Source organism: Pithys albifrons, chromosome 9, assembly GCF_047495875.1.
Source record: "Pithys albifrons albifrons isolate INPA30051 chromosome 9, PitAlb_v1, whole genome shotgun sequence".
In the NCBI taxonomy this organism is placed as follows: Eukaryota; Metazoa; Chordata; class Aves; order Passeriformes; family Thamnophilidae; genus Pithys; species Pithys albifrons.
This window is the reverse complement of record NC_092466.1, coordinates 28,103,363-28,131,333: the sequence shown is the minus strand read 5'-3', so window position 1 is coordinate 28,131,333 and position 27,971 is coordinate 28,103,363. Positions and strand designations below refer to the sequence as shown.

Below are 27,971 nucleotides of genomic sequence, written 5' to 3'. Positions count from 1 at the left end.
TTAGCGTTGGCTGCCACTCTGCAGCTTTGTGGCTCCATCTTGTTTAGCAAGTGGCTTTGCTGTAGTAGAGTTGCATTTGTTGCACAGATCTCTCACTGCTAGGAGACTTTCTTCCACAGCTTTTGCAAACATTTCTGAGGAGGTTTCTTTACAGTCTTTAAAACTTGAGATGCAGAATAATATATGCTCTGGCTGAGGGTTATAACATGCCCCATATCCATTAGGCACCACAGGCCCGTAGCAGCAGAACATTTCCATAGTAGTTGGAACCTGGTTGCAGGGAGAAGGAGTGATCTCTGATTAATCAGGAGACCTGAAATCAGCTGATTAGGAATGAGGAAAAAGATAAATGCTACAAATGCTAGTAATGTGGTGAATCTGCCCTTATGGAACATCACTGTCTTCAGAAGTACAGACCTGGAGCTCATTTACCTTGGAAGGTAAAAGCTGATCCCAGTGTAAAATTTGGTTGCTCTATTTATTTGCTATAATTTAAAAAGTAGTATCATTTGAAGTGGCTAGAATGCATTTTTTTTTGCTCAAATTACATAGATATTGAAAAGCTAAAGCTTTTTTACTGATAGGAATTTTATCTAATTCTCGTACATAAAATTCTGATACATAAAACTTCTCTATTTTAATTTCTTAGTTATCTTAAGATTATGTTAACCTTGTAACCTGAAGATTGCATTAAATCATAAAAATTAGTATTGTCTATTTCTAGTAATAGTTTATAATTGTGATGATGTATAAAAACATTTTAATGCATATAGGTGCTATATTCCTATTACACCTCAGTTTAATCATGACATAATAAGGCAGTGCAACAGTCTCCTGCAGAAAATAAAAGATGTGTTAGAAATCTATATGTTTCAGACTTTGTGTACATGAGCCTTCACAAATGACACTTGGCTTTTTAATGGTGTGGAACAAGCCATTAGTCCTGCTAATAGAGCCATAGAATTGTCAGATAAATTTGCTGTGCAACAGCCGAAGGCCATAAAGCTATTCAGAAGCACTCTTTGCTCGTGGATAGTTTCTTGGAGAATTTATGTAGTAGTATGTTGGTTACATTCACTCATGTCTGAAAGCACAAAAACATTATGACAAGATCAAATTACTTATTAAGGTTTTATGCTGTAGCATGATATTATAACTCTCTTTTGTTGCATAGTTCTAATCTGTGCAGTTGGGTTAGTGTTTCAGTTAATGAATTCCTACATAGATTTCTTCTTTCATTAGGACTGCTACTACGTGCAATGCAACATTTAATTTTTGGGCTGTATGTCAAACAGATGCTTCCTTATTCAGAACGCTAAAGGTGGGAAGTGTTTACTCTTAATGAATCTTGGTATGTGCGAATAACTGTGGGTTTGTATGTGTCTAAATGTCTATAAATCTAAGTTGCATGTCTGCATGGGTTGCAGTCTTACAGGGACTAACTGAAGGCTCACAAAGATTTCAAACACAGCTACTTTTAAAAGTAAAATTTCCTTGTGGCTCTCAGCTTTTGGTTTCTCAGAGTGGCAGACTGTCTGGCTTGTGGCTGTACTGTCAGTTCCTACTAGAGGTGTTGCCTTGGGGGAAGGAGGAGAAGAAAGGGAATGGGAACATAGGTAATTTGGGAATTGAGGAAACTGAGTCCTCATGTGAGTTTTACTGAGCTTTTTTGTGTGTGTTTCTGGAATTTCCAGGAAGGGTTTTGAAATGTTGCAAATGAAGTGGTAACTTCAGTCAGTATTACAGTGCTGATGGACCAAAAATGGTTTAAAAATGTGGAGCAATTTGAAGACTTTTTGATGGTTCTTGGTGACACCCCTTTTGTCTGTTTTACTTCTTTTAGTTGTTTTCACTGTGGGCCACAAGGTTTGGCAGAACACAAATGAATTAGCCTTTGCTTAACAAGATTAGTGAACAGGAGAAACTCACCTGGCTGGTTGAGAGGATGAATCGATTGCTTGTCAAGTATGTCTCATCCGTAAATATCTCTGGCAGTTCCTTGAAGTGTTCTCGTGCCACCTCTCGAAGCCCCAGTAGGTGATTGTCTATTGCCATTCCAGTAATAGCCTGTGTCCAATGTGATAAGACATCAGCATTTAACTGGGTTTGGAGACACTTTCTTGACTGTTATTGCCTAGTTTTCTGGTCAGAGTTGATGAATTTGGTTAGAATGATGTAAGGCCTGCAGTGTTCAGATATCACTTGGAGTATGTACTTTGCAGAAGATCAATAACTAGAAATTCATATGGTGCTCTGAAGGTGTAAAAATGAAGAAGGAGATGGTCTTGAGATGTACTACGTGATAATGTTATCTGGGTGTTCATCATCTCGCTCAGCTGAATATCATGGGCTGGACTTACAAGGATGCTGAGGGGAGCTTATGGGACACCAGAAATTTCTAAGCTTATTTTGGAATTTTCTCTACATCATTTGGATTATATTTAAGGTTTAGAGGCTCCAAAACACCTCCAAACTGGAACAAATTAATTTTTCATTGCTTTGCTGCCTGTGTCTCACTCTGGCAGTTAAAGCATGTGTCATTCCATAGAATCTAGATCCAAAGACTTGGTAGATGTCCACAACAGATTTAACAGTGCTCACAGACTAACAGATTTGCCAGTGGTCATTCACAGATCTACTAGCACACCCACTGCTTCAGAAGACTGGGCTTGGGGATATAGTATGCCATCATAGTTTAATTCACTGCCAAAATACTCAATTTCTTCTCCTGCTCCCTGTGTTGGCTTCATTGCAGAACTGGATTATCTTGAGCCGTTACTTTGGCTCTGACTCCATTGAGGCAATTGACAATAGTAAATGTGGGAGAGCATAGTTGGATGGTATCAGGAGCCTAGGATCAGATTAAACAGGGTTTAACAAAGGAGAATAAAGTTCTTGATGAGCAAGAGAGCCCCAGCAGTCTCTACTCACTGTCCTGCTCATCTGTGTCCCTGCTCACCACAATCTCCAATGCAGAACCAGCTGTGCTTGCCCCCTGACCCGGCTCCTGAATGTCTCCAATCTCCTGTCCTGTCTTAGAATCATGGGCAGGGTGACAGGGAGCACATGTGGGGGCTGAATGCTGGCAGCAGTGACACCCTGGTGGTCACCTGGCCAGGCCTCAGGAGCTGTTGCTGAGACTGCACTAAGTCTTTCTGCCATCAGCTTGCCATGCTTGGGTCTCTGCTCTGTCCAGCTCCCAAATGCTGTAGCCTTAAGCTTTAAGATCTTTGCCTTGCTAGCAAATATGATTCAATATGGCTAACAGGATCAAAAATCAGCACTAGGAGATTGGCAGACAGGATAATTACAGAGTTTTGTTTCTTTAGGAAACTGAATCAAAATTTGTTCCAACCAGGCAGGAATTGCTACAGATAATATGTGCCTTTAAGATCCTGCATTTGTTCTTGTTTGTAGACTTCTTGATTTTGTGGACTGAGCTGTAGCTCGTCCCTGGTCCAGCTGAAGTGATTTAGGAAGGGAATGCAGAAACAGGGACATAGTACTATACTGAGAGCAAAGCTGATGTCCCTGTGGCACAGGCCCCTTGTAACAAGGGAAAAAACCAGCCTGAGAGAAGGCAGGATTCAAAAAAGAGCACAACCCTAGTTTTCCTCTGAAGGATTAAAAAAGAAATAAAAGTCTACTTTTTCTCTTACAAGGAAAATAGTTTTAGTCACTGCTAAGCACCTGAAGCAGGGGATTGGGAGTGCATAGTCTTGTTTGGCTTATTAAGGACTGGGCATCCGTTGGTAAAGGGGCTGTTTGTTCCTCAGCCCAGACAGAGCAGGGATGTTTGCAAAAATGTGCCATGCACCAGGACTGTGCTTACATTCTGTTTCCATACAGGGAAACCAACTTGATAATCAAAGGAAATATTTTGCTATTACACAAGATTTATAAGGCTGTTAGCAATGACATTTTTGCAACATAGATCAATGTCATGTCTGAGGAGAGGCCGAGACAGGCTAACGAAATAAACTGTGAGTCAACGCATAGGAAAAAACTGTGCTAAATTGAATTCTAGAGCTCCACATTTAAGATAGCAATGCTACTAGTAAGCCTTAACAAGGGGAAATAAAATCAGTAAATTGCTTTTTGTTTTATGAAGTAGATTTTTTTGTTTGTTTTTGTTAGGAGCTATTACATTTCAGTCTGTTACACACAATTTAGTTAGACGATCTAAGTCTTACCCAGAGTTTAAAGGCACAATAATTACATTCTGCTATTTTGAGAAAGAAGGGGGAGCTTGGTAAGTAGAAATACCTGAAGAGCTTTTTAAATTTGAATTAGTTTTCCAATTGCAGTTTTAATATTTTCCCATGAGCCACACTGAAGGCTGAATTCTATAACATTTACTGAATCTTAAAGGACTTGGAGCTTGGAGGGGAGATTTTCTTTTTTTTTTTTTTTTTTTGAAAGAGGTGTACAGGAATTCCATTGGTTGTGACCTAGTAGATATACAGTATGTTCTGCTCATTGTGAAGTTACCCTGAGATGCTTCAGGTGAGACATTTGCCCTGAAGTAAGACTTCCCTTAGCTTTACAGATTACACGGAGTATCAGATTCTAAGATGTGGGTTCTCAGAACAAGGCTTGAAAAATAGAGTTGTTTTTCTCCCCTGCTTCTTTTGTTTCACAGTTTTAGGCACAAATCTTATGTGAAAGCAACACTTTTGCTTCTCCAGTGCTCTGAGTGTACCTTTGAAACCACCTCTGAAAGTGAATGATTTCTTGATTATTATGAATACCTAAACAGTATTCAATAATGTGGGTTTATTAGGCAATGGTCTGAGGCAAAACTATAGGTAGCAAATTCACTGCTCATAGCTGGTCATTAACATTTATTAATTTCACGAGTGGTATGACTAAGTTGTTTATAGAACAGGTCTGTGCCTTGTCTCAGCACAGTGGGATGTACAGCATTACCCAGGCTGAATTCTCTCATCTTTAATCAAAAGAAAATGAGTTGTATTTGATAATAAAATGATTTCTTCACTGGAGGATATCTCTTCCTTTAATTAGCCACTGCATTCAGGTCTTCAAAAAAGAACTTATCATTCTCTCATTGTTAATGACCTTTGTTAGAAATAGCACTTTGGAACACCAGAAAACCAGTCCATCTGAGGATCAGACTCCAGATGGGAACCTCTCTCCTCTAGTGAAGAGAAATATAAAAAAATGCATGGATGATTAATTTTAGGGGGGAAAAAATTCCTCATGTATTACAACTGTCTTGAGATTATCTGTAATTATGCACCTTATGGGTCTAAATACCTGTAAATTTGGGGTATCTGAATTTTGCAGCTGAAGTTTTATTTGTCATGCATGTCGTACAGCAGTTAAGCTGGTTGCTTTAAGCCTTCCATACTTCTCGTCTCTGAAAAGGCTTTCTGCCACTTTGCATGGCTGTCTTCATGGCTAACATTTCATGTGGATAGCAGAGCATGAAGAATAAACACTTCTTTCACCTGGCTACTATTCTTCCTTCCAAACCCTTCAATGTTTACATAAAAAGTCTGTTTATGAAATTTTGATTACAAGCTCTTTAAGATGGAAATAATTTTTGAATTGTTAATTTGTACAACAGTGAGCTTAGTGCAATCCAAATTTGTGGCTGGGACTCCTAATTATGACAAAGCTATAAATCATAAATGTTTCACAAATACACATTCACCATGAATATGTTGGGTACAGAGTGTCATGTTCTGTGACAGTGCCAGGTAAGAGAGCTATGCCAGAGTCATAGTCTTTCCACCTATGTCTAATGCAGAATTCTGTTACCTTGCTTTTGAGGAATTATTTTTTAAGGTGAAGGTAGTTTGATATGGCTATTTGGGCTATTACAAATGTTCATAAGGGTGACGTGGCAGATACTTTCTTATTTAGAGAGGCCTATGCTTTGCTAGTGCTAAAATAGTTAGTGATTGTACCTTCATACTTCTCTTGAAAATGCCACATAGTTCTTTCCAACAGGCAGTGTCTTACTTACCAGAATAGAGTAATTAGTCTGAGCTGTAATTGCATCTTTAAATCTCTGCATCTTCTCAGAATCCTGTTGAGGTAATCAAAATATATGTATTATTGAATAAATTCTCAAAGAAATAGCATCTTCCATCAACTAACCAACAGCCAAACAGCAAGTGCTCTCAAATGTCCTTTGCTCCTGGCTCAGGTGTAAGTATCCATCATAAATGAAAAACCTTTGGGATCAATGTCCTGATCAGCAACACTGCGTGGCTGTGCAAGAGTTGAACATGTTCTTTGGTGCTGGTTTGCTTGAAGTCAAGGAAAGGCTTACAGTTCCTTTTGTGAACTCCTTCAATGGATCTTGGGGTAAATATATTTACTAATTGAATCACTCCAGGAAAATAATTGCTAATGTAGTTTGGTGTTTTCAAAACAGACAGGCAGAATGGTTTATCTAGACAATGACAGTGATATTAATGAAAGCCATTATTGATATTTTACTAGCTAGTAAAAAAATTGCTTCCATGTGTGAAAGGGCACCTAGAATTTTCCAAGGCTGCACTACCCTCCAGAGATGCCCCACATTTCAGATAACAAGCTAGTAAATCTTGACTCCTGTCAAACTGCAGCCTTTTATATTAAGGGAACCATCCTAAGAAGTGCTGCCCTGCTGTACATCAAGTCCAACACTGCAACTATGGGAGACCCTGAAACAGCCAGAAATGTCTGGGTCTCCAGATAAACCGGAGACCTTCAGCTCCTATGGACGATGAATGATCTTTTGAACAAAGAATTCATTTTAGAAGCAAGTCAAGGTCACCATCAGGGACCTTCAAAATACAGTCTGATTTTTTTTACAGGGCTAGAGCTAAGACTTAGTTCTCTTGTAGAGATTAAATTACCAAATGCAGTCTTTAAATCTGATTAATTTACAGCTATTCAAGCAATCCCTGTAGTGTCAGTAGCTGCTGCTTTTACAGCAAGTGTCAAATGCATGATATATTTCTTCTGCTAAAGAATCAATCTGACTCAATCAATCTTTGGTGACTGCTAAAGCTCAAGTTTGAGGATAATTTTTATTAGCATCAGAGGGAAAATGGTTTTTAATTTGATTTGAATTAATGGCTATTAACAAATAACATTTTGGGGAGCTCAAGACTGCTTAAACCAAGTGACGCATCTCTTTGTCCAAAAAAAGAATTAACCCCTTCATATCCTAAGGCAATTTTTAGGTCTAAAGAAATCACCTTGGAACAGGTTGTATTAAATTGATTTTGTTTCTAATGTTTCTGTGATGATAATAGATACATAGTTTTGAACCAAAAGATGGAGATATTCACATCAAAACAAAGATTTCTAAATATCTGTCTGAAGGAACAATCACAGACCAGTATAAATGTCCTTTGTATCTCTCCATGGACAAGAAGTCAGGAAAACTATAAGTGAATTGGTTCGCATTATGATGGCAGGTTTTCCAGGCAGAATGGAACCATTATTCTCCCTCCCCAGTATGTCAAGACACAGGGGAAAGTCACAAGGGCTGAGACTGAGCTCAGTCCAGACATGTGTGGCGTTCTTTGTCTTGCTTGTGTGAAGCAGCACAGCTCAGGGGGCTGTGAAAGGGGAGCACAACCTCAGGTTTGGGTGGTAATGTGGTGAGAAATGATGAAGCTTTGGGAGAGCTGCAGAAGTTAGTAAGTATTAGAATAAGGAAGGAAGAGACTGTTGGATGGAGTAAGAAGGATCTGTTGGAACAGCCTGTGAGGAGCAGGAGGGGTCCTCCCAGGAGAACAGTCAGTCTGCTGCAAAGTGGGATGGGGCTGTGCTGAGTGCACACGTGTGGAGAGCAGGGTGTGCACAGACAACAGGAACTTCTCATGAAATAGGATAAAGAACCACGTTGTCAGACAGGACACTGATAGCAAATAACAACAGCTTCTTCTTGTCTACTCTATGGTAGTCACTATTATGTGCAATAGTGTGGTCATAATCTGCTGTGAATTACCCACTCAGCACACAGAATTACTTTACAGTTTTTTGAGTTATCATTTTACCATGGAATTTGAGTCTTGTTCATCAGAAGCTAAATTCTGGGCATGGTAACTGTAAGGAGATTGAAGAAGCAGTGGATGAACAAGGTAGATTTTCATCATCCTCTGGGACATTAGATCTTGGTTTATAATATTTCATTAATTTACATTTAATCTACAGCCCAGCAATGCTTCTAGTAATGTTATGCTAAATTCTAAAGAACAGCCATGTGGGCTGTTGCCACTGGAGCAGGCTTACTGTGAAAAATAATCTATATTGTGGCAGCGTTTTGCATCTAAACAGCCACCTGGAAATTCCCTGTACAGCAGCAAAGTGCAGTGGGTGGAAGTGGCACAGAGAGAGCCATTGAGGGAGGCTCTCCAGGGGCGATGGGGGGACAGTGCACAATGCTGTTTGTGCAGTTGTACTCTCAGCTGTACCTCTTTGCATTCCCATCTACTCTGTACAGTACTCATGCTTCTGGCAAACAGATGGTGTCTCAAAGCAAAGCAATTTTAATTTTTTTTTATGCAGTGTGATATCAGGACAGTTTGGAGAGCTGTTTGGTTAGCTTGATGAAGTTTTTCATCATTAAGGTTCAGCTTCCTTGAGGGTCCTATAAAACTAACTCTGTTTGGTAGAACCATGCCTTTAAAACAAAGAAGATCAGTCCAGAACATACCCACCTTATCCAGAAATCAAAGCAGGGGAATTACATCACTTGACACACTACAGTCTGCAGCAGAGCTAACTACTGCAGGGGACCTGCCAGGCAATTCCCCTGGTGTGGCAGTTATAATGATCCTGAACTTTGCATGTTCAGCCTAGATCTCTCCAGGGAGCTGAATTTGGATCTGATGACAGAACATTTATAAGACAGTACTAAATCTAAAATCGGGAGGTTTTTTTCTTATAATAACATGTGTAGGCAGCTCTGAATCTTTTGAATGTTTAAATAAAAATAAGGGAATATTAATATTTAGCTTAACGGTTGCTTTGTATAAAAAGCAAAATCTCATAAGGCTTGCTACCCTCCCCTATGCCTTTATGTTCTCAATTAACGGTTGAAAAATGAGAGACTGGGGACCATGAATGCATTATTTACTTAGTGTTTTGGCAAAGAAGACAGAGGGAGCCAGACCAACATACCGATACAGCTGTCTTGTCATTGGTCATTGCTTTTACAAAAGCAAATGCTTCTGAGGTAGAAGACCTAATATTGTCCACTCGGCCCTCATCAAATCGGCGTAGGGAAGCACTTTCATAGGTTGGGACAAGTCTCCTGTGGCATCTGAAAGAATGAAGTAAGAAAAATAAAGAATAATTCTTTTCAAGGAGTCATAAAGACTAAGAGAAATATAGACTTGGTATATTTTACTGTTACAGCAGCACTTTTATTTTTTTCCACAGTATTCATCTCAATGTTGATAGAATTCTATAAGAAACTTAAAAAAGATCGATGCTCACTCCTTTCTAATACAAGGAGCTGCATACAGCTGTATACATTTTAGTTATGCATTGCCAGTAAAAAATGACTTGCTGTGTAAAAACAAGGCTACTAAAACTAAAATTTAGTGAAAGAGCTCAAGGAATGTTTTATTTGTACTGCATCATAAAATAATTGTGTAATTAATCATTTATTTATGGACTTGAAATATGTTTTATTTAAAATAAGAAAATATAGTCTCAGCGAGGGAATGAAAAATAGAAAACTGAAAAGGGAAAAGGGTACTCTTTGTGAGCTGGAATGAAAACCAACATAGCAAGTAGAACAGAAAGTGAAGATGGTTGTTTAATTTGAGTCCAGGTATATAGCTACTATTCCTGTGTCTTTTGGTTGAAGCAGAGGGTCTCAGAATATAACTGTCCCCTAAGGCTTTTGTTGCAAACCTGGAATTTATATTATAGCTGGAATCCAGATAAAAATCTTGGACTAGGTGATTGCTGAAGTTTGATTAATGGAATATGCAAAATGGATGTTTAAGAGATGTTGGAGTATGCAAAATGTGTTGGACACCAAGACCACACCAGGATTTAATGTGATGTGATAAGGAATTATTTGTGTAATAGGCTGTTCTGCAGGAAACTCTGCAACCATCTCTAGCCTGGAGATCTGACAATGTAGCAAGAGGTTTTGCCTTTGGTTATACCATGGAAATTAGAGGATATTACCAAATCTTGGGATGCTTGTGAAGAAGGAAGCAACAGTAGTTACTGTTCTGTATAGGAACTCTGATCTGCTGTGCTGCTCTAGGATTCTCCCCTGTGAATACTTTTCACCCTGCAGTGCAGGAGAAGTGTGGTGAGCTTGGGGTTACTGCCATAGTCCCTCCCAAGACAGCCACAGAGGCAAGAGAGTGTTTCTGCTCAGGGGACTTGGACTCTCTATAGCTGCTGCTGCTGCTACAGACAACTCTGCTCCTACCTGCCACATCCCCTCAACAATTTCTCTCTGCCAAGCACAAGGACAGGTGTGGGGAGGTTACTGGCTGGGAATAGCATGTGTGGGATGCAGGGATGGGAAGTTAGGGCAGTAAGAGGGAAACGGAGCAAAGAAAAGGAGTACTCTGACAACCGGGTGTCAGTTTTTATCTTGCCTGTCCTACAGCAAGATGACTCCTTTCCATGCAGGAAGTATTCGTCTGAGTGCTGAGGAAAAAATGGGTTGAATGAACCATACCTGTAGAATGCCAGCTGAAGTGCTACTTGAATGTAGGCATCTGGGCTAACCTTTTGTTTCTTAATAAATTCCTTTCCATAGTGCTCAAACTTGTAGGCAATAAAATCCAGATTTTCCACTATCCTGGAAAACAAGCAGAAGAAGTTACTCCAGGGGGAGCTGCAAGAGTCTCAGAATCGTTAAGGTTGGGAAAGAACTCTAAGATTGTGTCCAGCCACTAACTGAGCACCACCTTGTTTACCACTAAACAAAATCATGCTTCATTTTTATTTGCAAATAAAACCCAGAGAACTTTCACTGCCTGTACCCACCTGGAGGTGAGCAGGCTCCTGCTCTGAGTGTCCTGGCCTCTGGTAACTTGTTCCTAGTCAGTAACTTTTATTCACACATGTTCTACACCAGGCTTGTTGTCTGCAGCCTTAACATGAGCAGTGGTGCTCAAGTCTGTTCATTTCATTGCCATCCCCACCCACAAGGATCATACAAGTCTTTTACGGTCTGGAAACAGTCAGAAGAACTAGCTTTTGTAGGAGCAATATGAATGTAAACAAATTACATTCCTGCATTCAAACTATTTGTTCAAACCAGTTGTATTCTGTTGTCCCCTGTATGTATCCCTGCCTGCTGCCCTGGCTTCAGATTGAATCAGCTCAAACCCATAAAGGACATCCACAAAAACACAGGACCTGCACAGTTTGCATGCTGTGCGAATAGGACTAAATTGTTTGGTGGTTTGTAGTTCTCCTAATATTTACCTGGAACAAAACCAACGGTAATGCAATATCTGAATATAGTGAAGTAGCTCCAGCCCATAAAGAGGTGCTAGGTATGTTCACTGTGAGAAGATGAGGAGCAGGAGGGCAGGAAACCCATACCTGCACACAATGGGCTGGGTAGTTCCCAGCTTGCAGTCACTGTTGAGAAAAATGAGGCATCTGTTCTACCTTTGGAGTTTTTCTGCTGATGATGCCAAATGTGTCTGAATTTCAGGGGAACATTTCCATCTTAATCTCCGTGGAGCAGGAAGCTCACTCACAGAATCAGCTCGCACTAATTTCTTGGAATTTTCTTTCCTGTTAGCATGTGAGACAAAAATCATTAAGGTCACAGGAATAATCTCTGTTAAACACCACTTTGTTAGCAGGTGAACCACTGGTTTCCAATGACTTTATGGGTCTCAGTGGCTCTGTGCATCAGGGGGAATTTGTCACTGGCAGAGGCTGGAAGTGGGTGCAAAAGGTAAGCTGAAAGGGAACTCACATGTGCTTGAGCAAGTATTCAGTGCACTGCACCATGACAATGCCATCAAAGGGGGAATGTTCAAACACAGTACCGCAGAGTCCGTCTCTTCCTACCACAAACTAAACAAGGAAAAGAATAGGTACAAGTTATACAGGGAATAAATCATGATCTGGCTAAGTTACCCATGATCCCAACATAAAAAAGATGTTATTGTTCTCCTGTGGTTTTCTTATTGCTCATATCAGGAATCTCCTTGCCTTACAGATCAATGGTGACTTACAGACTTATTGCAGGAGACTTCCTTGTCCTGTAAAAGGAATTGCATTGAATCCCTTTCATGCTGATATTTCAGACTGAGTCTCGTGAGAATGTAAATTTTAGCAATACCTGTTGGAGTCTGAAAATTTGATTTAGCATATGCTTCATGGAACAGGAAACCAATTAATAGAAAGAGAGGCCAGGGTTCTCCTTCCACATTTGGGAGCAATGCAATGTCTGTATCTGAGAAATCCATGGGATCCCATTTTATTACAAAGCTCATCCTTATTTGATAGCTTTCTAAGCTTTATTTTTTCTTCACCTTACTGCAAAGGTGAAGAGGTATATGGAGAGAAAGAACAAGTTCTCCTGTGAGAATGGCTTGCTACATAATCTGTGTATGCATGAAAGAAAATGGGATCTTACTTCCTTAAGCATTTGTTTTCACTTTTAAACACTTGGCCTGAATACATCTAGACAGACGAAGCTCTCCCATGTACTATGAAATTTTACTTGCTTCCTGCTACCTTATGATAGTAAACAAAGTCTTGTTTATTCTTATCTGCTTGAAACATCTCAGGTGACTCTGCAAGTAACAGGATTCTAACTAATGAAAAATTGTTCCTCAAAAATGCATCACTGAAGTCTGCTAATAATGTCATTAGCAGTGGCATAAATCAGAAATGACTACTGAAATGTATTTGCACTGGGGTAAGTCAGTGGCACTGAAATTATTTTAAGGGTTTCTCTGTTCATGTTGCTTAAATATGGCAAGAGCAATAAGCATTATGCAAGCAATGTATCAGTCAGGGTTTTTTTCAATTTTTCGTGAGGTATCATCATTGTTGACAGATGGAGATTAATACATTGCTTCACCCTGGGTCTATTGCAAAGTGTGACAATATGGTGTGACACTTTCAAATATGACAATCAAAATCTGATTGGGAAAAAGGCTGGAGAAGTCAATACTTTCAGGAAAGTCTCAACAAGGGTGTCATTAGAAGAGTAAACAGTCTGTTAAGTGAGTACTTAAACACATGCATAATCATAAGCAGTAGTATTTTTAAGTTGCCAGGAAGATATGTAAGAGAAAACAGAGAAAAAATATTGTGCTTTTCTTTTTTTTTGTTCTAGGATGCTAGGCCAGCATTTTTCATTCCATTTGCTTAAGTGTATTAAAATACATTCTGTTTTCCTTTTTCTATCAGATGTCTCCCTACCCATATGTCTGTGTATCTGTCTTACCTCCTCAAGTGCAATGGGCAGTTTGAGAAAAGGTGGTGTACCTGTGTCGGAGAATGCCCCGATGCTGCCGGCAAGGCAGTCAGTTTGCCTGCCCTGCCCTTCAAGAAACAGCCTTGCTCACACCAGCCCTGCCTGACCAAACGCTGACACCACCTTCCCACCTCTCTCCCACTTGACTCTAAGTGGTCCCCACCATAAGGCAACTGGAGCCCTTTGCCATGTGCAAGTAACATCATAGTACTGTAAGGTTTTTACCTGCATAGGTTTGTCATACCAGCGATTGGCCCCATTTATATGGTAGCCTCCTCCATGCAGCAGTTGCAATGCCATGTTTGTGTCATTGAGTTCCACCCCACTGGGGCTGTCCAGGCACACCAGGCAGATGCACCGCTCAATCATGTCAAGGGAGTCACGGTTAGTGGAGTCTGGGCAGAAAAGAGTGAAATCCTCTTACCTCTGAGTGCAGGACTGGTGGGGAACCCCCTGCTGCCTTGGAGAGCACTGCAGATCTGCAGTGAGCTGCTGCCTGCAGAGCTCTCTCCACAGCAGAGCATCTCAGGGCAAGGAAACATTACACCAAGGCATTAGTTCTTCTGTTAACTTTTGTAGTATCTCCGTGTATCTTTCATATGATTCAATAATATCTACTTTCTTTTGCTGCCTTTCATTTCCTGAAGTAATTATATTACAAAATAGATCTATTTTACTCCTAAAGTCAGCAATGGTTACTTATTTTATAAATAACAGTTACAGAGAGGATAGGTGGAAAATATAAAACTTCAGAGCTCACACTATTGCTGCAGTATTCTGCTCTGGAACAGCAGGGCTTATACTGGTTTTGTGCTGTTCTCCCATAAAAACCCTTTTCAGAACAAGGAACAGCAGGACCCATGTTGTTTTTGTGTTATTGTATTAACACTCTCTTCTCTCCTGTCCCTGGTCATTAGGTTATATTGCCTATATAATGAGGAAAATATCTGGATGAGATTGTGAAGTTTAGTTTTTGAACGTGATTTTGCCAAAATCATGGGTTGCCACATTCTACTTCCCTTCTGTCATTAGTGTACTGCTGAATAAAATAGCTTTTTATGGATCTCTTGCTGGTTTTTTTTCCCTATGCTGACACTTTTACTTATACAGTTGGACTACTGAGGCAGTTTTACCTAGTCCTCAACACTTTCATTCATATTTGTGGTGTATTTATGTGGACTTTTTTTCTCAGATTCTTTATCTAACTCAGAAATATTATCAAGGTTAAGGGTTTGTTCGCATCTGAGAACCAGTTTGAAGCATAGGAGATTTTTGGTTGTGAGCACCTAATACAGCTCTTAATTGAAAGGATAAAAGTGTGGAACTTGTAACAAAAACTTGCTTTATTTAAAAGCATATAATATTATTATTTGCTGCTTAATGGTTGTTAGCAAGATCAAAGAAAAAAGGGCTTTTAAATGTCAACTTAGAATTCCTTCTATTCTTAACAGAAAAGCTTTCATCTGCTGGTTTTCTAGATTTTGGTGTAAATGATTTTTGTTTCAGGAGGTTCCTAACTAAAGATATGAATTCAGATTGATCAAAAGTTCTTTAAAGTCTGGCTGAGTTCAACAAGTCTGTACTCAATTCAGGAGATGATTTGAGCTGAAAGAATGGAAAAAATATTTTAAATTAAACAATTCTGATTTTCATTTGAAATATGGAGCCATTTCAATGTGTGTTTTTAAGGTTTGCAAATATGAAAAGATGATTGATTCTCTGAAAGAACAGTATTTTTCAAAGTAAGAAAAAATGCACTTTCCCAGAAGGAGTAACATAGTTTAGTGAGGAGCTAGAAAAATAACATCCACATTCATTCTCCGGATGCTGTGTAGTAATAAAGAGCACAAATATGCAAGAAATTAAAAAGGCGTCAGAGAAAGAGAAGCAAGAGTCGGCAGTGGCTGAAAAGGAAGAAGAGGAGCTGTGGCCTTTTGCAGATTATGGTAAGGTACTGTCTATTGCTGTTTGGCAGCTCCTGGGAAGGAACATTAGCAGCCATGGGACCAAGAGACACAGATGGTCAGCCTGCCTCCTTGCAGGCTGTGTGAGGACCTGGTGGAGTGTGCAGAGTGTTGTCTTCCTTTGGCCACAGAAGCAGAGTCCTTGGGAGTGCCTGCCAGCTCCTGCAAACACTTGAGCCAGGAGATTGTATTCAATGGGCCGTGTCGAGCTTCCTGCCAGTGATCTGTGACACCCTACATGTGAAATGCTGGTGTCCCTATGAAGTGTCTTCAAAAGCATTCAGAAGCTTTGGAAGGGAGAAGACCTGTTCCTGTCCTCTTGGCTGTAAAGCTCTTCTAGTATCTCACACTTGCACGGCTGACCGTAATTGTGGTATTTTTTTTCACAGGTGGTCTGGGTGCCTTGATACAAAGGCTGAAAAGATCCTCAGGGGTGGCAGTTGCCTGGTATATGGTGTTTGCAGGCAGGCACCTTCAAGGATAAACAGCTTGGATAGTGATTTACAAACTGCTCACAGCTTGCTCAGCATTCCACTTTAGGTTGTGTGATAGGTTTGTATATTTCATTGTGGCTGCTACCCAAACATCTTTGACAGATCCGGAGCCCTTATTCTGACATATGGCTTCAGGGTATCTGGAGTCTAGGTATTAGTGTGAATAAAGTTAAGCTCTGATAGAAACAGAAAAGTAGGGGAAAGATGGCCTTACAGAAAGAAACAGACATGTCTAGAGAGCTGATCAAACACTGAAAAAATTATTGTGTCAAGCAGGCAATAAATTGCACAAGAACTCATGAACCCTGACAAGAGTGGAAACAGAGAAGCGTGAGAACAAGCCTAAAGCCCTGCTAGACATTTCTTGTCCTTCTCTCTTTCTAATGCACAATTGCAATTGAATTGACCGGTCAGCTGTTGGTTAGTTGGGGTTTTTGGTTTTAGTTTTAAAAATTCAAATATAAATGCATAAGACTGCAGCCCCTACAGCAGTGAGAATTCACTTCCTGTACTTAGGAAGGGCGAGTTAGTTCTGCAGCCTAAAGGGTGTTAAAATGCTGAGTGTGTTTATAAATCAATGATGGCTGGGTTTATAACAATATCTTTGAAATTTTCTCATCTAGAAAACCTGTCATCTACTTGTAGGTCTGTGCAGGCCCATGGATATATCTCCTTCATAGCCTCTGAAAAGCACTGTAGAGGTCTTCTTCATCACAAAACATCCTCTTTTTCCCTGCCCAGAGCAGTTGTGGAGTGAACCCTTTCACCTCACACTGCTTCAGTTGTTTTTTTTCCTGTGTTAGTTATTGTTGCATGAACCTTTCACCACCACAGATAAGAAAGAAAAAAGGGCTGTTAATGATAGTGTATCTGTGTCTAACAACAATGCATTCACCTGTATAGAGGAGCTGTGCTAATACAAGTGGTTTGGGATGGAATTCCAGCTTAGATTACAGAAGGCTCGTGCCATGGTGCTATTTGCTAGTGCAGAATGTGTTGGGTTTTTTTCCAGCTGCATGACTGAGTTGGTTTTCTTCCTGATTAAAATGAATATTTGGGCAAATGCCAGGTAATCTAAAAACACTAAAGAGATGATTCTGATAGTTTTTGTTGATTCTTCTTTTTTTTTCCTAAGGATGATGTAGGTTTACAAAGGTGATTTTGCAGCAGGTTTCAGGGCATTGGCCATTTTACTTAAAGGTATGGCATGTGAACAAATGATTAGGTGTTTACCTCAATTTTCATTAAAGTAAGGAAAAGGAGGGGAAAGGCTAAAGATGAGATTGGTGCTATGTAATATTGTTGAAATAATGGTCAGGACTCTACATCTGTGTGTGTTTATCTGTACTAAGTTTTTATAAGCACAGATAAACTTGAATAAGAAAAGAAAAATCTTCCTTGGGATGGTAAACATATTTTCAGAGTATTGGCAACTCTTCCATATTCCAGAACAGTTGTAAAACAGCAGTATTTTTTGTAGCATTGCTGAACTGGTGCTAAAGAGATGAGCTAACATTTTCTTCAGGAGGGAAAAGTGAATACTTGCGACATGTAAAATGGCAAGAAGAGGCTGTTGACATGACTTAGCTGCTTGGTAAAATAACTCTAACCTTTATTTTCAACTGTTTCAAAGCTTGACATTCAAGTCCAGAATCTAAGACAGCTAAATGCTGCCTATTGGGAGAGAGAGAGAACTGCCCCCAGACAATAACTGGTATTGTCTTTCCTAGATACATACTTAAGATTTGGTTGCATGAGCCCTGGTACCTTCTCCATTGGCTAGAGTGAGTACAGAGATAGATTCAATAGGTGTTGAGCTTGTAGATGTTTTTGTTAGAGAAGATCAAAAATTTGTGAGAATTGTCAAAACCTAACAGAACACATAATTCCTACTGGTACAAAATGGAAGAAAGACAAATCACAAAATCTGATGTAATGTAATTTATGTGATGGAAACCAGTGAATGGAGTGAGAGTTATTACATGGCATCAACACTTAAACATACACAGGCAAAAGGTCAAGGCATATCTGCCACTCCCCTGGTAACACACATCTAAACACTTAAACATATTGAGTTTCCTACTGCTGCAAAAAATCAGCAGGGAGGTTGTACATTCAGTCCTATATTTCCTGTGATATTTACTCCCAGCAAAGAAAGGCAATGATGGTGAGGAGGAAGATGATGAAGAGAAAGCTGGGATTGCTGCTGCTAACCTTTCATAAGGATTGTCCTGGCATCTGCCCACTCTGTTCTTCCATCTGTTGTCAGCAGGCCAATTGGAGGCAGCATTTCCTCTTCATTCTCTGCCATTTTGGCTATCTTTTGTAACTGAGTGAAAAGATCTCCCTCACTGAGACGACGGAAATTAATGACAACATCCAAAACAAAAAACTGCAAAACAATGACAGTCAGAAGAATGAAGTCAGAAGAACAGTCAGAGGTGGGTTGGACCCTTTGTGATCCAATATTTTGCTGTTGCCTGGGTAGGTGTTAAGATGCTGAAGTCCTGCCTGGAAAGCCAGGCCTGCAGGCAATGGAGCACAAAACCCCTGGGAACTGGCCCAGGGCTCATCCTCCTGTGTTTTAACACTAATGTCATGCCAGTTGCCACAGGAGACATACATGGTGTGTTGGACTCAAAACATATGCTATTTGAATAAGCTTAAAAAAACCTGGAGAGATAAAACCAGGAGGTATGTAAATAATTTTCATGGTATTATTTGTTTAAAAATAACCTAGAAAATCAAGACAACTTCCCATTGGGGTGAAAAACAGGACTTCCTGGAACAGGAACCACTGGAATCCACCCCTTCATTCCAAGAGGGCCTGCAGGCATGGCTCCAGTACTGCAGATAGTCAAGCTGGGCTATAAGAGACTCTGCCCAGCCAATATACTCTGCTGCTCACTGGCATTTACTGGCTGGAGCGGATTCACTCTAATGCTTCAGTATTTCTGCCTGCACCTGTGCCAACTTCTTCAGGCACAGCTTAAGCCCCTACGTGGTGTATATGCCATGCACATATATGATGGTGGTATATAAGCCATATATTGTGCACCAGTATTGACTGTCAAGAGAAGAGCATTTTCAGCAAATGCACTCTAATAAGATTCTTTTCCTCTGTGGTTTCATCTCTGTGTATTAAACATTTTTGTTTGAAAGAGAGAGCAAATGAATTCTGCCACATTCCTATTCTGCATCACTGTACTTGGAACATAATGTGGGCCAAGGACAAAAGTGCTGCAGAAGCATCTTTTGGAAATATTGACCACAAATGCTTGGTAAGAAGTGAGCTCATACATAGCATACTAATTGCATTTCTGAACAGAGATCAGATTAGGCTCTTCTGGAGTGAATTTAAGCAAATTAAGAAATATAGAAAGGTATAAAAAAAGAAAACTCGCTTACCTGATTGTTACAAGCAACAATGATGTGTTCTGGCTCTGGCATTACATTGCTTTTCTGGGCCACGAGGGTATCTTTGGTACATCCTGGAAGACGATAGGAAGAAAAGAGTCCATAGTATTGCTTCATACAGAGAGGATGACCAGACAGCTGTCCACGAGAAAAATCAGCAGGTAAAGCATGGCTGCAGAGAGAGAAGGAGAAAAACAAAGCCAGAGGAAAAGAGGGGAGAGACAGAAGGGAAAAGAAATCTAATCTGTCCTTTGTTCTGTTACAATTAGATCAGGTATAACACAAATTGAATAATAAAATGAGATTACAGTATAAGGGAAATAGATGAATCCCCATACCAAAGTCAAATACATCATTCCTGGCAGCTTCATGCATATTCATTAAGCAATTGCATTATCATCTAGTAGAAATAGAAAGAATAGCGGGTTGCAAGCAGCTTTAGAATGCGTGTAGGAAGCCTGCCTAGATGGGACCCTGGAAACGTAGCAGGACAGAAGTCAGCAAACAGCTGGAAAAGACTTAACAGCTTAAAGAAAGGTGCTGATGAAATTCCCTGCAAATCACAGCAGTCCTGTTCTGTGCAGAGTGGTTAGAGAGTGTGTGTGAGGACCTTGCCTAAGAAACAGGAGTGACTTGGACAATACAGAGGGAATTTCTGATTTTCACACATCTTTGATTTTGTGCTAATTCTTACTTAGACCTATGGGGTAATATGTACTGAAAACCTATTCCTTTTTTATGGGAAGGCATGTGAAAACAACATCTCCTAAATGACTTCTTTATTGTTCAGACAAAAAAAAAGAAAAGGAAAAAAAAGGCGCAATTATGATTATGGACTGTAAAACTGACACTGCAGCAGGAAATAATGGTGCTGTTGTTTGGGAGAGTCTGCAGAGACCACAAGAGGAAGATCTTGTGGTGCAGAGGCTTTTCGTCAGCAGAAAAGGACTACAATTCCAGCTTGCCAGAGAGGGGCAGGGGCAAAGAAGCAGGCAAGGAGGGTTACTGTCGTACAGCTGATAGGGTGTATTACTTTATGCCAGTTTATCTTGTTTAACAATGTCTTTAGAACTGTTGCAGTTCTGAACCGGGGGTATGCACTTTAGTTCCCAGTTCGCAAACTCTCTGTATCACTTATTTCCTTATAAAGGTGCTTATTACTCTTGTTCCTTATCGACAAAACAGGGTTATTGGTGTTCTCTCACATTTTGAATAATGCCCTTATATTTAATAGCACTTTAAAGAGCATCTATGATGATAGAAAATAGTGGGATAGCATGGTAGATGATAGAAGACAATCTGTACTTCTAACAGTTAAGAATGGTGTTATTAACTCTGACTGATGGCACCAGAAAAATCTTGTCCTGGTTTGAAAGTCTGTGTAAGATCCTACAACTATTTCTTGTTAGCAAGGTAGACTTCATTTGAAATACTTAGTCCTGGCAAAACTGGATGGAATATCTGCACAGTTAAAGCTAAACACATGGGTTTGGGCTGGAATATTGTACATCTGCTTGTGCAATGATTCAAAAGATAGCAGTACACTTGATGGTACAAGCCCTTAAGAAGGAACTGAAAATGTTACAATTATGGTGTCCTCATAGTTATACAGTGATCAGCAAATAGTAATAACTAAGGATACAGTAGTGAGGATTCCAGTGATTATTGATTTAAGACAAGCAACCCTCATCACAGGAGCGTTTGACACTAGAGTAGCAAAGTCAAAATAAGAATTTAAATTATCTTTTTTTTGAGCAGTGCGATTCCTTTATCTTGTCTCAGATTCTGTCATATAAAGATGCAACTCCAGTTTTATGTAATAGTTCCTCACAGCATGCCAGTGCAGGTGCATGCAGCCTTGGACAAAAGCACATGTTCTTAAATAAGTACCTCTTCTATAGTTTCTGAGTAGCTGTCAGACTTCTGAACTGAAAAATCAAACTGCCTGTTTGTTTCTTTTATCTTATTCATAGATGACAGGGACTTTATTGTTTGAATTCCTCATCTAAATAAGCATTGGTTAAATCATATCACATAGATCTCTTGTGTATCCAGACAAGAAGATGATCTGTTATAGGGTGGTGTCTGTTGTGCTTGGCCCTCCACTGTTTCTATTCTTCAGGGAGTGGTGGTTTCAGCAGTAAACTTGGAACATACTAGGTGAGGTTAAGAAGTGCTGTGTAAAAATTCTGTTATAAGCCACCTCATACATGACTTGAAGAATCCTGTATTTCCCTTGTGTTTATGTACAGAAAGTACCAGTAGCATAAGTAACAGACTAGCTCCTGAGCCAGCCTGTCTGTGGCAAGGCTTCCTTCCCTCAATGGGTTATTGACGCTCTAAGTGCAGAGTGCGGTACATGGAGGGGTGCAGTGCCCTGACAGGTGCAGGGTGCCAAAAAAGGTGTGCAGGCTGTGTAACCTATAGTGCTGCTGCTGCTGCTCTTTGGGTGTGGGGAGCACAGACTTCCTCTTGTGTTCTCAGTGACTCTGTTAGCCAGATTTTGTGTATGTCCTTTTGGGCTGTGCTGTGCTTGCCAGACTTTGATGACTACCAGCTATTAAAAAGGCGCTCTCTTCAACCTGTTACACTGCAGTAATAAAGCAGAAAGTGCATAAAAAATTGCTAAACCCTCTGCTCTGAAGCATGCTGGAGCCTCAGCCCTTCCAAATGATAGAGGGGTGCAAACCAGCCCAATTTCATATTAAGTGTACCCTTGAATGAGGAGCCCTCCGTGTACTCAAGCAGCATCTCCTTCCAGGCTACTTACGTGTCCAGTAAAGCTTTGTAGTCTTGCACTCCTGAAATGAGATTGGCAGCAAACCTGCAAGTAGCAGATAGAAGTGACATCAGTCTTTTGTCATTTGGCAGTGCTGGGCTGTTTCTGAGAGACAGAGGAGAGCCTGAATGATTGATGACACAGCACAAGGGGGAAAAGTCTTCTGGCTTGGCAAGAAGAGTTCCCTGCCCCCACCCAAAACCTAAATTAATTCACGTCAAGAGAAATATGAAATCCTAGAGACAGTCCCTTCAAATGGTTAAACACAGACTACCACAGGAGGAAGCCTGAAAGCATTTATTTAGAGAATGGGAGCAGAGGCTGAATATTTAATAGAATCCTTTACATGGGTTTCAGTATCAATACTCATAAGCTGTCCAATTTATTAGGGTACTTCCTGTTCTAAGCTCTTTTTGTGGAGCTGTGGACAGGTGTATTACTTCCTGACATTGTCCATTTGCACTGTGTCAGAATGGGAGGGTCTGAGAAAAATATTTCCTTGTTAAAGCACGTGCATTAGAAAATACAAAGTGGAGGTTTTTTTGAAAGCCCTGTGCACAATAAATTTAGTCAGTAATGAATGGAAGCATTTATAGTCATGTTTAAAGTAAAGTGAAAAGATGCATTAGCTGTCTAAGCAAAATGATAAAATAATGCACATTGGTTTCAAGGTTCTGGCTGTTTTATAATAGCATAAATTCACATGCAGTTAATTATTTCAGTAATGAGCAGCTAGAGAGTGCTAAAAGCAAAGAGGAAAATTGCACTATATGAAGGTAGATTTTATCTGTTTTGCTGTTTTAAAATGAGGAAATGTTTTGGCAAAGGCTGAAGAATGGAATCCTGTTTTAAAGGTGTCTGGAGAGGTATATTCTGTGCTTGGCTACATGCTTACCTTTTCACTTTTAAATGATAGTAATTGCGCACAGCAGCTCAAAGGAGAAAGATCAGTTCAGGGTTGGGAATGATGGGCCTGAAGGAAGCAGTGGTGTTGGGGAAGAATGATTTCTGAATTCTTATTCTTAGATCCCCTGTGTTTCTGGTGCCCTTTTGGGCATCTGAAAGGGACAATTTAGTGCCAGCATGGCCTTTTCAGTTTTCAGGGGGGCTTTGAGTCATGGTCATGGCATGTTAAAAATTATTTTCTGTCAAACTGTGTGTCAGAAATTAGTTTTTATTCTTTTATCACAGAGTGGTTAATTGAATTACATGTAATAAAAAGCTTTGCTAATATTCCTTAAAAATATAAATCTCATGGCATTTTTTCATGCAATACATGTAACAGTAATGATATTTTCCTTTCTGAACATCAGTATGAGTAACCCCAGAAACACTGCCCTCAGTCAACAGGCCTAGTAGGACCTCCTTTAATGGCTATAGCCCTTATTTTCTTAATGAAAGTTGATTGTCTTTTTGCAAAAGCAGTACATTTAAAATATCCTTTCATTTAGCAAATGCTGCAAAGTCGTACATTACCTCAGCTGGTCATTCACATCCTTGAAATACTGACGAGCAAAGATAATTGCTGGACTGGAATTGACTGGAAGAGCGAGCCGGTTGTTGAGGTACATGTCATCCAGCCAGTAGTCAAACACCTAAGGGAAGGGGACATAAAATCTTAGAGCCACAAACAGCATGAGGAAAGGCAGCCTGGAGGTGAGGGGAGAATCCTCTGTGCTCCTGGTGTCAGGCATGGGCTCTGATTAATGGAGCTGCTGAGCATTTTCAGCCTGGGCTCTGTGACCTCAGCTCAGCCACAATTCCATAATCCTATTTTTTTTCAATCAATGGCAATTTACAGTGTATTCCATTAAAAAGTAAACAGGCTCCATATCATGGTACTTTGGGTATTTTCTTGTTTGCTTCTCTCTACAACCAAAAAAATGTTTTGAGTACAGCATGTTAACTCTTGCACAGTGATTAGGACTCTTTTAAGAGCTGGGGCAGAGTGATGGCTTTCCACAAGGGGCTTCAAATATTTGTCAATGATGCCAGGATGCTCTACTGTGAGCCATCAGATACTGTCCTGCAGCAAGACAGAGTGGGAAAAGAACTTCCCAAGCCTGATGGTTTGGTCCTGCAGATACTGGCATTGGATAGGGCCCTTGGAGAATTCTCTCTGTGTCCACTGACACACATACAGATTGCTGATGCTTGACCCAGACAGACACACTTATTAGACTTCTAACCATTTTTATTGAAAACACTGATGTACACTAACTGCATTCCTTTATGTCTGAGCAGAGATTGAAGAATCATTATTTAGAAAATGGAAGCTTTCATAAAATGATCAAATGGTATTTCTGAGCAGGCAGGCTTTGCATATGGTAACTATAAACAACAACGAAATTATGCAAAAATAATTACAAATGCATGCATCAGTTGAAAAAGTTTTCCTCTGAGATATTTCATTCCTGTTAGAACAGATGCTTCCCCCACAGTCTCTGGAGTCTTCAGGAGAATATGCTAGACCTATGCTCCTGGCAAGTTAAATTCTGAGTGAAACCATTTCTGACTTATCTTAAGAATCAGGTATTTAATTTTAATAACCAATATTTAAAATTGACACATTTCAGAAAATGTTTATGCATTCTTCCTTTGTAATTTTCATGTTATAAGTGGTTAAGTGAGCAGTTGTCTCCTGGAACAGTATTTGCTACCAGGAACACTAAATGATGATTAGTTCAGACACCAAACATGAAGTTCTATGATCAAAATAACAAAACAAGATTGGGTAGCATTTCATTCAGAAATGAAGCACTGCTTTTAAAATAAAAACACTGCCAGTACTGTAGCCTTTTTTCCTTGACTATAGCAGCAATTTGATAGAGTTTTCTTGTGTGTCATACAACTGAAAAGCAAAGGGAGAACCATAATTCACTGACATGAGTAGCAAGCCTGCAGGATTTCACTTGAACTCATGAAACCATTTTCCTTGTTTTCAGCTGCCACGTGGCTAATGCAGGCAGGATGAAGTGCAGCTTTGTGGAATGATAACACCTACTTTAGCTATGGCTTATTTGATTTTCCTGCCTTGGGAAGTAGAAAGCTGGACTTTTTCAAAGGCTGAGGTCTCAACATGGTCTTTGTGATAGATTTACATGTATGTGTAAATACTTCAGGGTGAATACATTGGTATAGCGTGACAGTGAATAGTAAGTAATAGTTCAATTTTAAAAGAGGAATTTCTATCATAAAGTATTCTATTCCAGAATAATTTGAGTGGATCAGAGCTTTGGGTAGATGTGTGTGCAAGGCACTTTTTATATCCCTATCAGAAAGCATTTTTCATTTTAAGAAAAAGTCTAAATCCTGGTTTTAAATGGAAAAGAAGAAATTGCATCTAAAGAGGATGCAATATAATGCTTCCTACAGGTATTGCTGACACCTCTGTGTATGCACTGGAGGTGAGTGAACATCTTCATTTATGTCAACAAACTGTTGATCTGAAAACATAATAATAACATGGATTTTTACATAATTTGAAAAATCTAACCTAATAGGTTGGAAATATTCATTCCCTTTGTCAGAATCTTTTGTGATCCGTGTTTGCATTGACCACCTGAAAGAAAACATTGGATTGCATATAGAACATTGGAAAGAGCTTGTAAATGAACATCATCCAACACAGCAACATTTTTTGTCATCAGCATTTGCTTACCCAGTTCATTGTCTTTTCCCTTCTTTCCTCAAGCATTTTCTGCAAGGATTCCCCCAGGCCTCCTGGAATTCCAAACTGCTCCACTATGACCTTGGTCTTTTTAAATTGCTCCTCTGGTACCAGGTGCTTCATGCACTGTAGGTACATTTGTAAGGTCTGTTGCAGTGGTGGAACTGGAAGTTTTGGCACTGTCTGGTCATTTAAAAAAAATATATGACAAGTAATTCTACTTGTTCCTAATCTGTTCCCTTTTAAAAAAACTTTTTTCTTTTATTGTTGAGTAATGATATTACATCCATTTTTAATTAATTTATTCTGTTTTAGCAGTTGAGAGGCCTGATTACTGTAAATGTACTCTCCAGTACATTTGAAGGCTTTCAAAGGGATAGACAAGAGGAATAGTGGAAAACTACCAAGGAGAATATTCTGTGTTAAAAATTCTAGAAATACTACAATAAAGAGGCATGATGCAAGCATATAGTCTGAGCTAGACTCTAGGAAATCTGCAAATACATTACAGCATAGTAAAATAATGCTGGAAGAGAAGGTATTTCATTAATAAAGAAGCGTGTTTAACTTGTGATTAGTAAAACAACGAGTTAATACTTGTCTGATTGGTAATATACATGGTTATAAAGCTACAGAAATGGAAAACAAGCAGGTCTACTTGTTTATTAGTACTGAGTATGTACAGACCTCAATAAGCCTGTGTTTTCCCCTGGCAAATCTCTGCTCAGTCTGAAACCCCACTAGAAGGCTTGGTAAAACATTTTTGTTTATACTTGCTTTATATTTATCCTGTTTGAAGCAATAGTATCTGTGAGGAAAACAGTCTCATGCTATTTGTGCAGTTAAGTTTCCTTTATTTTTTAATGTAGAATTAACCAAATGAAGTGTAATTAGTAATTCAAAAACTGGGGTGGCAGTGGCAAAGTTAAGCAAGGAGATAATTCTTGAAAGACTGGGAAATTGCAAGAGGTGATGATGCTCTAAGCATAGCTCCCCAGGGAGGTGACTGTGTCTCCCAGCTGAGAAACGGGCACCTAATGCAGCTGTGCCTGTCCATTAGTGATTTCATGTAGGCCATAAACTTTTGGAGGGTTTATTTTTCTAATTTGATTTTTTGGCTATCTCCTAAGGTAGGCAAAGTTCACTTTTTTTTTACTGGATCTTGATGTAACAGACATTCATTTTCACGGATTGCAGGGCCATAGTGTGATTTTGCTTGGAAGAAAGGACTAGCAGTCGCCTTGTCCCATGTCCTGATCAGAGCAAGTCTAGCTGCAGACTCCTCTGCTATGCATGGAGGGAGGTAGGGGGTGGAGGAAATGCTCTGAAAGTAGGCAGGGACTCGCTGTTCTCTGAGCTCTGATACCCGCTCTGCCTTTTGACATCCACAGAAAAGGCAGTGCTGCATTATGTTTCCCTATTTGGAAACCAAAGATTTTAGTTACTCATAATAAGCATCAAAGGATTACTTTTTATTAATGCAAATGCAAATTCAATTTAGCCTGTAATGCACTCTGGATCTCAGAAATAAGAGAATGGCAATTCTCCTGTTTCAACCTATGTTTAGTGAAGGCATATTTCTTCTGTCATTGATTTCTTGGTCAATGGAAACAGATGTGTTAAACAGTATTTCTTTTCAATATCTGGCTTCAGTCCTATCTTTCTGGGCAAGGTTACTGAACAATTCATGACTCTGCTTAGGAAAAAAAAAAGCTTTAAACCCAAGGGCTTGACAACTTACAGGCATACATATCTGGCATCTTCTACAACAGTCTTAAAATAAGTAATATGCGATAGTTTGATAATTCTGTACTATTAAGAAATAATTACATACCAACCCTGACTTTATAGCAATGCATCTGCTATTGTATAATAGTATGTCACTTACTGGAATTCTTCATAAGATACTGGGAGAAGGAGTGTATTTGGATATGAGAAGCATTCCCTGAAATTAAGAAATAGCCTCTGGAACAGAGTTTAGGTTACAATTATTATATTAATTTATGTTAATTTACAGCATTAAAAGTTAAGTCTTCTTTTTTCTTTTCTTTTTGTTTTCCCAGAAACAGTCACTTACTGTCTCATCTTTACTGCATGTATCTTTCTCTTTCTTCTGCGTGTTTTTTTCTAGGTCAGGCATTTTTGCATTTCTTTTGATATCTTTTGTGGAGGACAGAAATTGAAGCCACTT

At 39.5% G+C, this 27,971-nt stretch overlaps 1 protein-coding gene across 1 annotated transcript; it reads right to left on the bottom strand.

The window, feature by feature from the left end:
* Positions 1 to 27,920, bottom strand: CHAT (choline O-acetyltransferase). Its single transcript, XM_071563820.1, has 14 exons — positions 27,858 to 27,920; positions 25,772 to 25,963; positions 23,587 to 23,705; positions 22,102 to 22,155; positions 19,323 to 19,503; positions 18,129 to 18,306; positions 13,682 to 13,851; positions 11,942 to 12,042; positions 11,626 to 11,754; positions 10,682 to 10,804; positions 9,151 to 9,292; positions 5,993 to 6,055; positions 1,930 to 2,067; positions 1 to 270 (listed from the first exon to the last, which is right to left on the bottom strand). Exons 1-14 carry the CDS (start codon positions 27,918 to 27,920, stop codon positions 1 to 3), a joined length of 1,923 nt encoding a protein of 640 aa, XP_071419921.1.
* Positions 27,921 to 27,971: the final 51 nt, after the last annotated feature.

What these genes read in the sequence shown, in the direction of transcription:
- CHAT (XM_071563820.1), bottom strand. Translation starts at nt 27,920, where the DNA reads ATGCCTGACCTAGAAAAAAACACGCAGAAGAAAGAGAAAGATACATGC. An exon ending in GGTATGACAAACCTATGCAG is followed by an intron (nt 12,043 to 13,681) that starts GTAAAAACCTTA and finishes TTCCTTGTTTAG; the next exon opens with TTTGTGGTAGGAAGAGACGG. An exon ending in GAATACTTGCTCAAGCACAT is followed by an intron (nt 11,755 to 11,941) that starts GTGAGTTCCCTT and finishes ACATGCTAACAG; the next exon opens with GAAAGAAAATTCCAAGAAAT.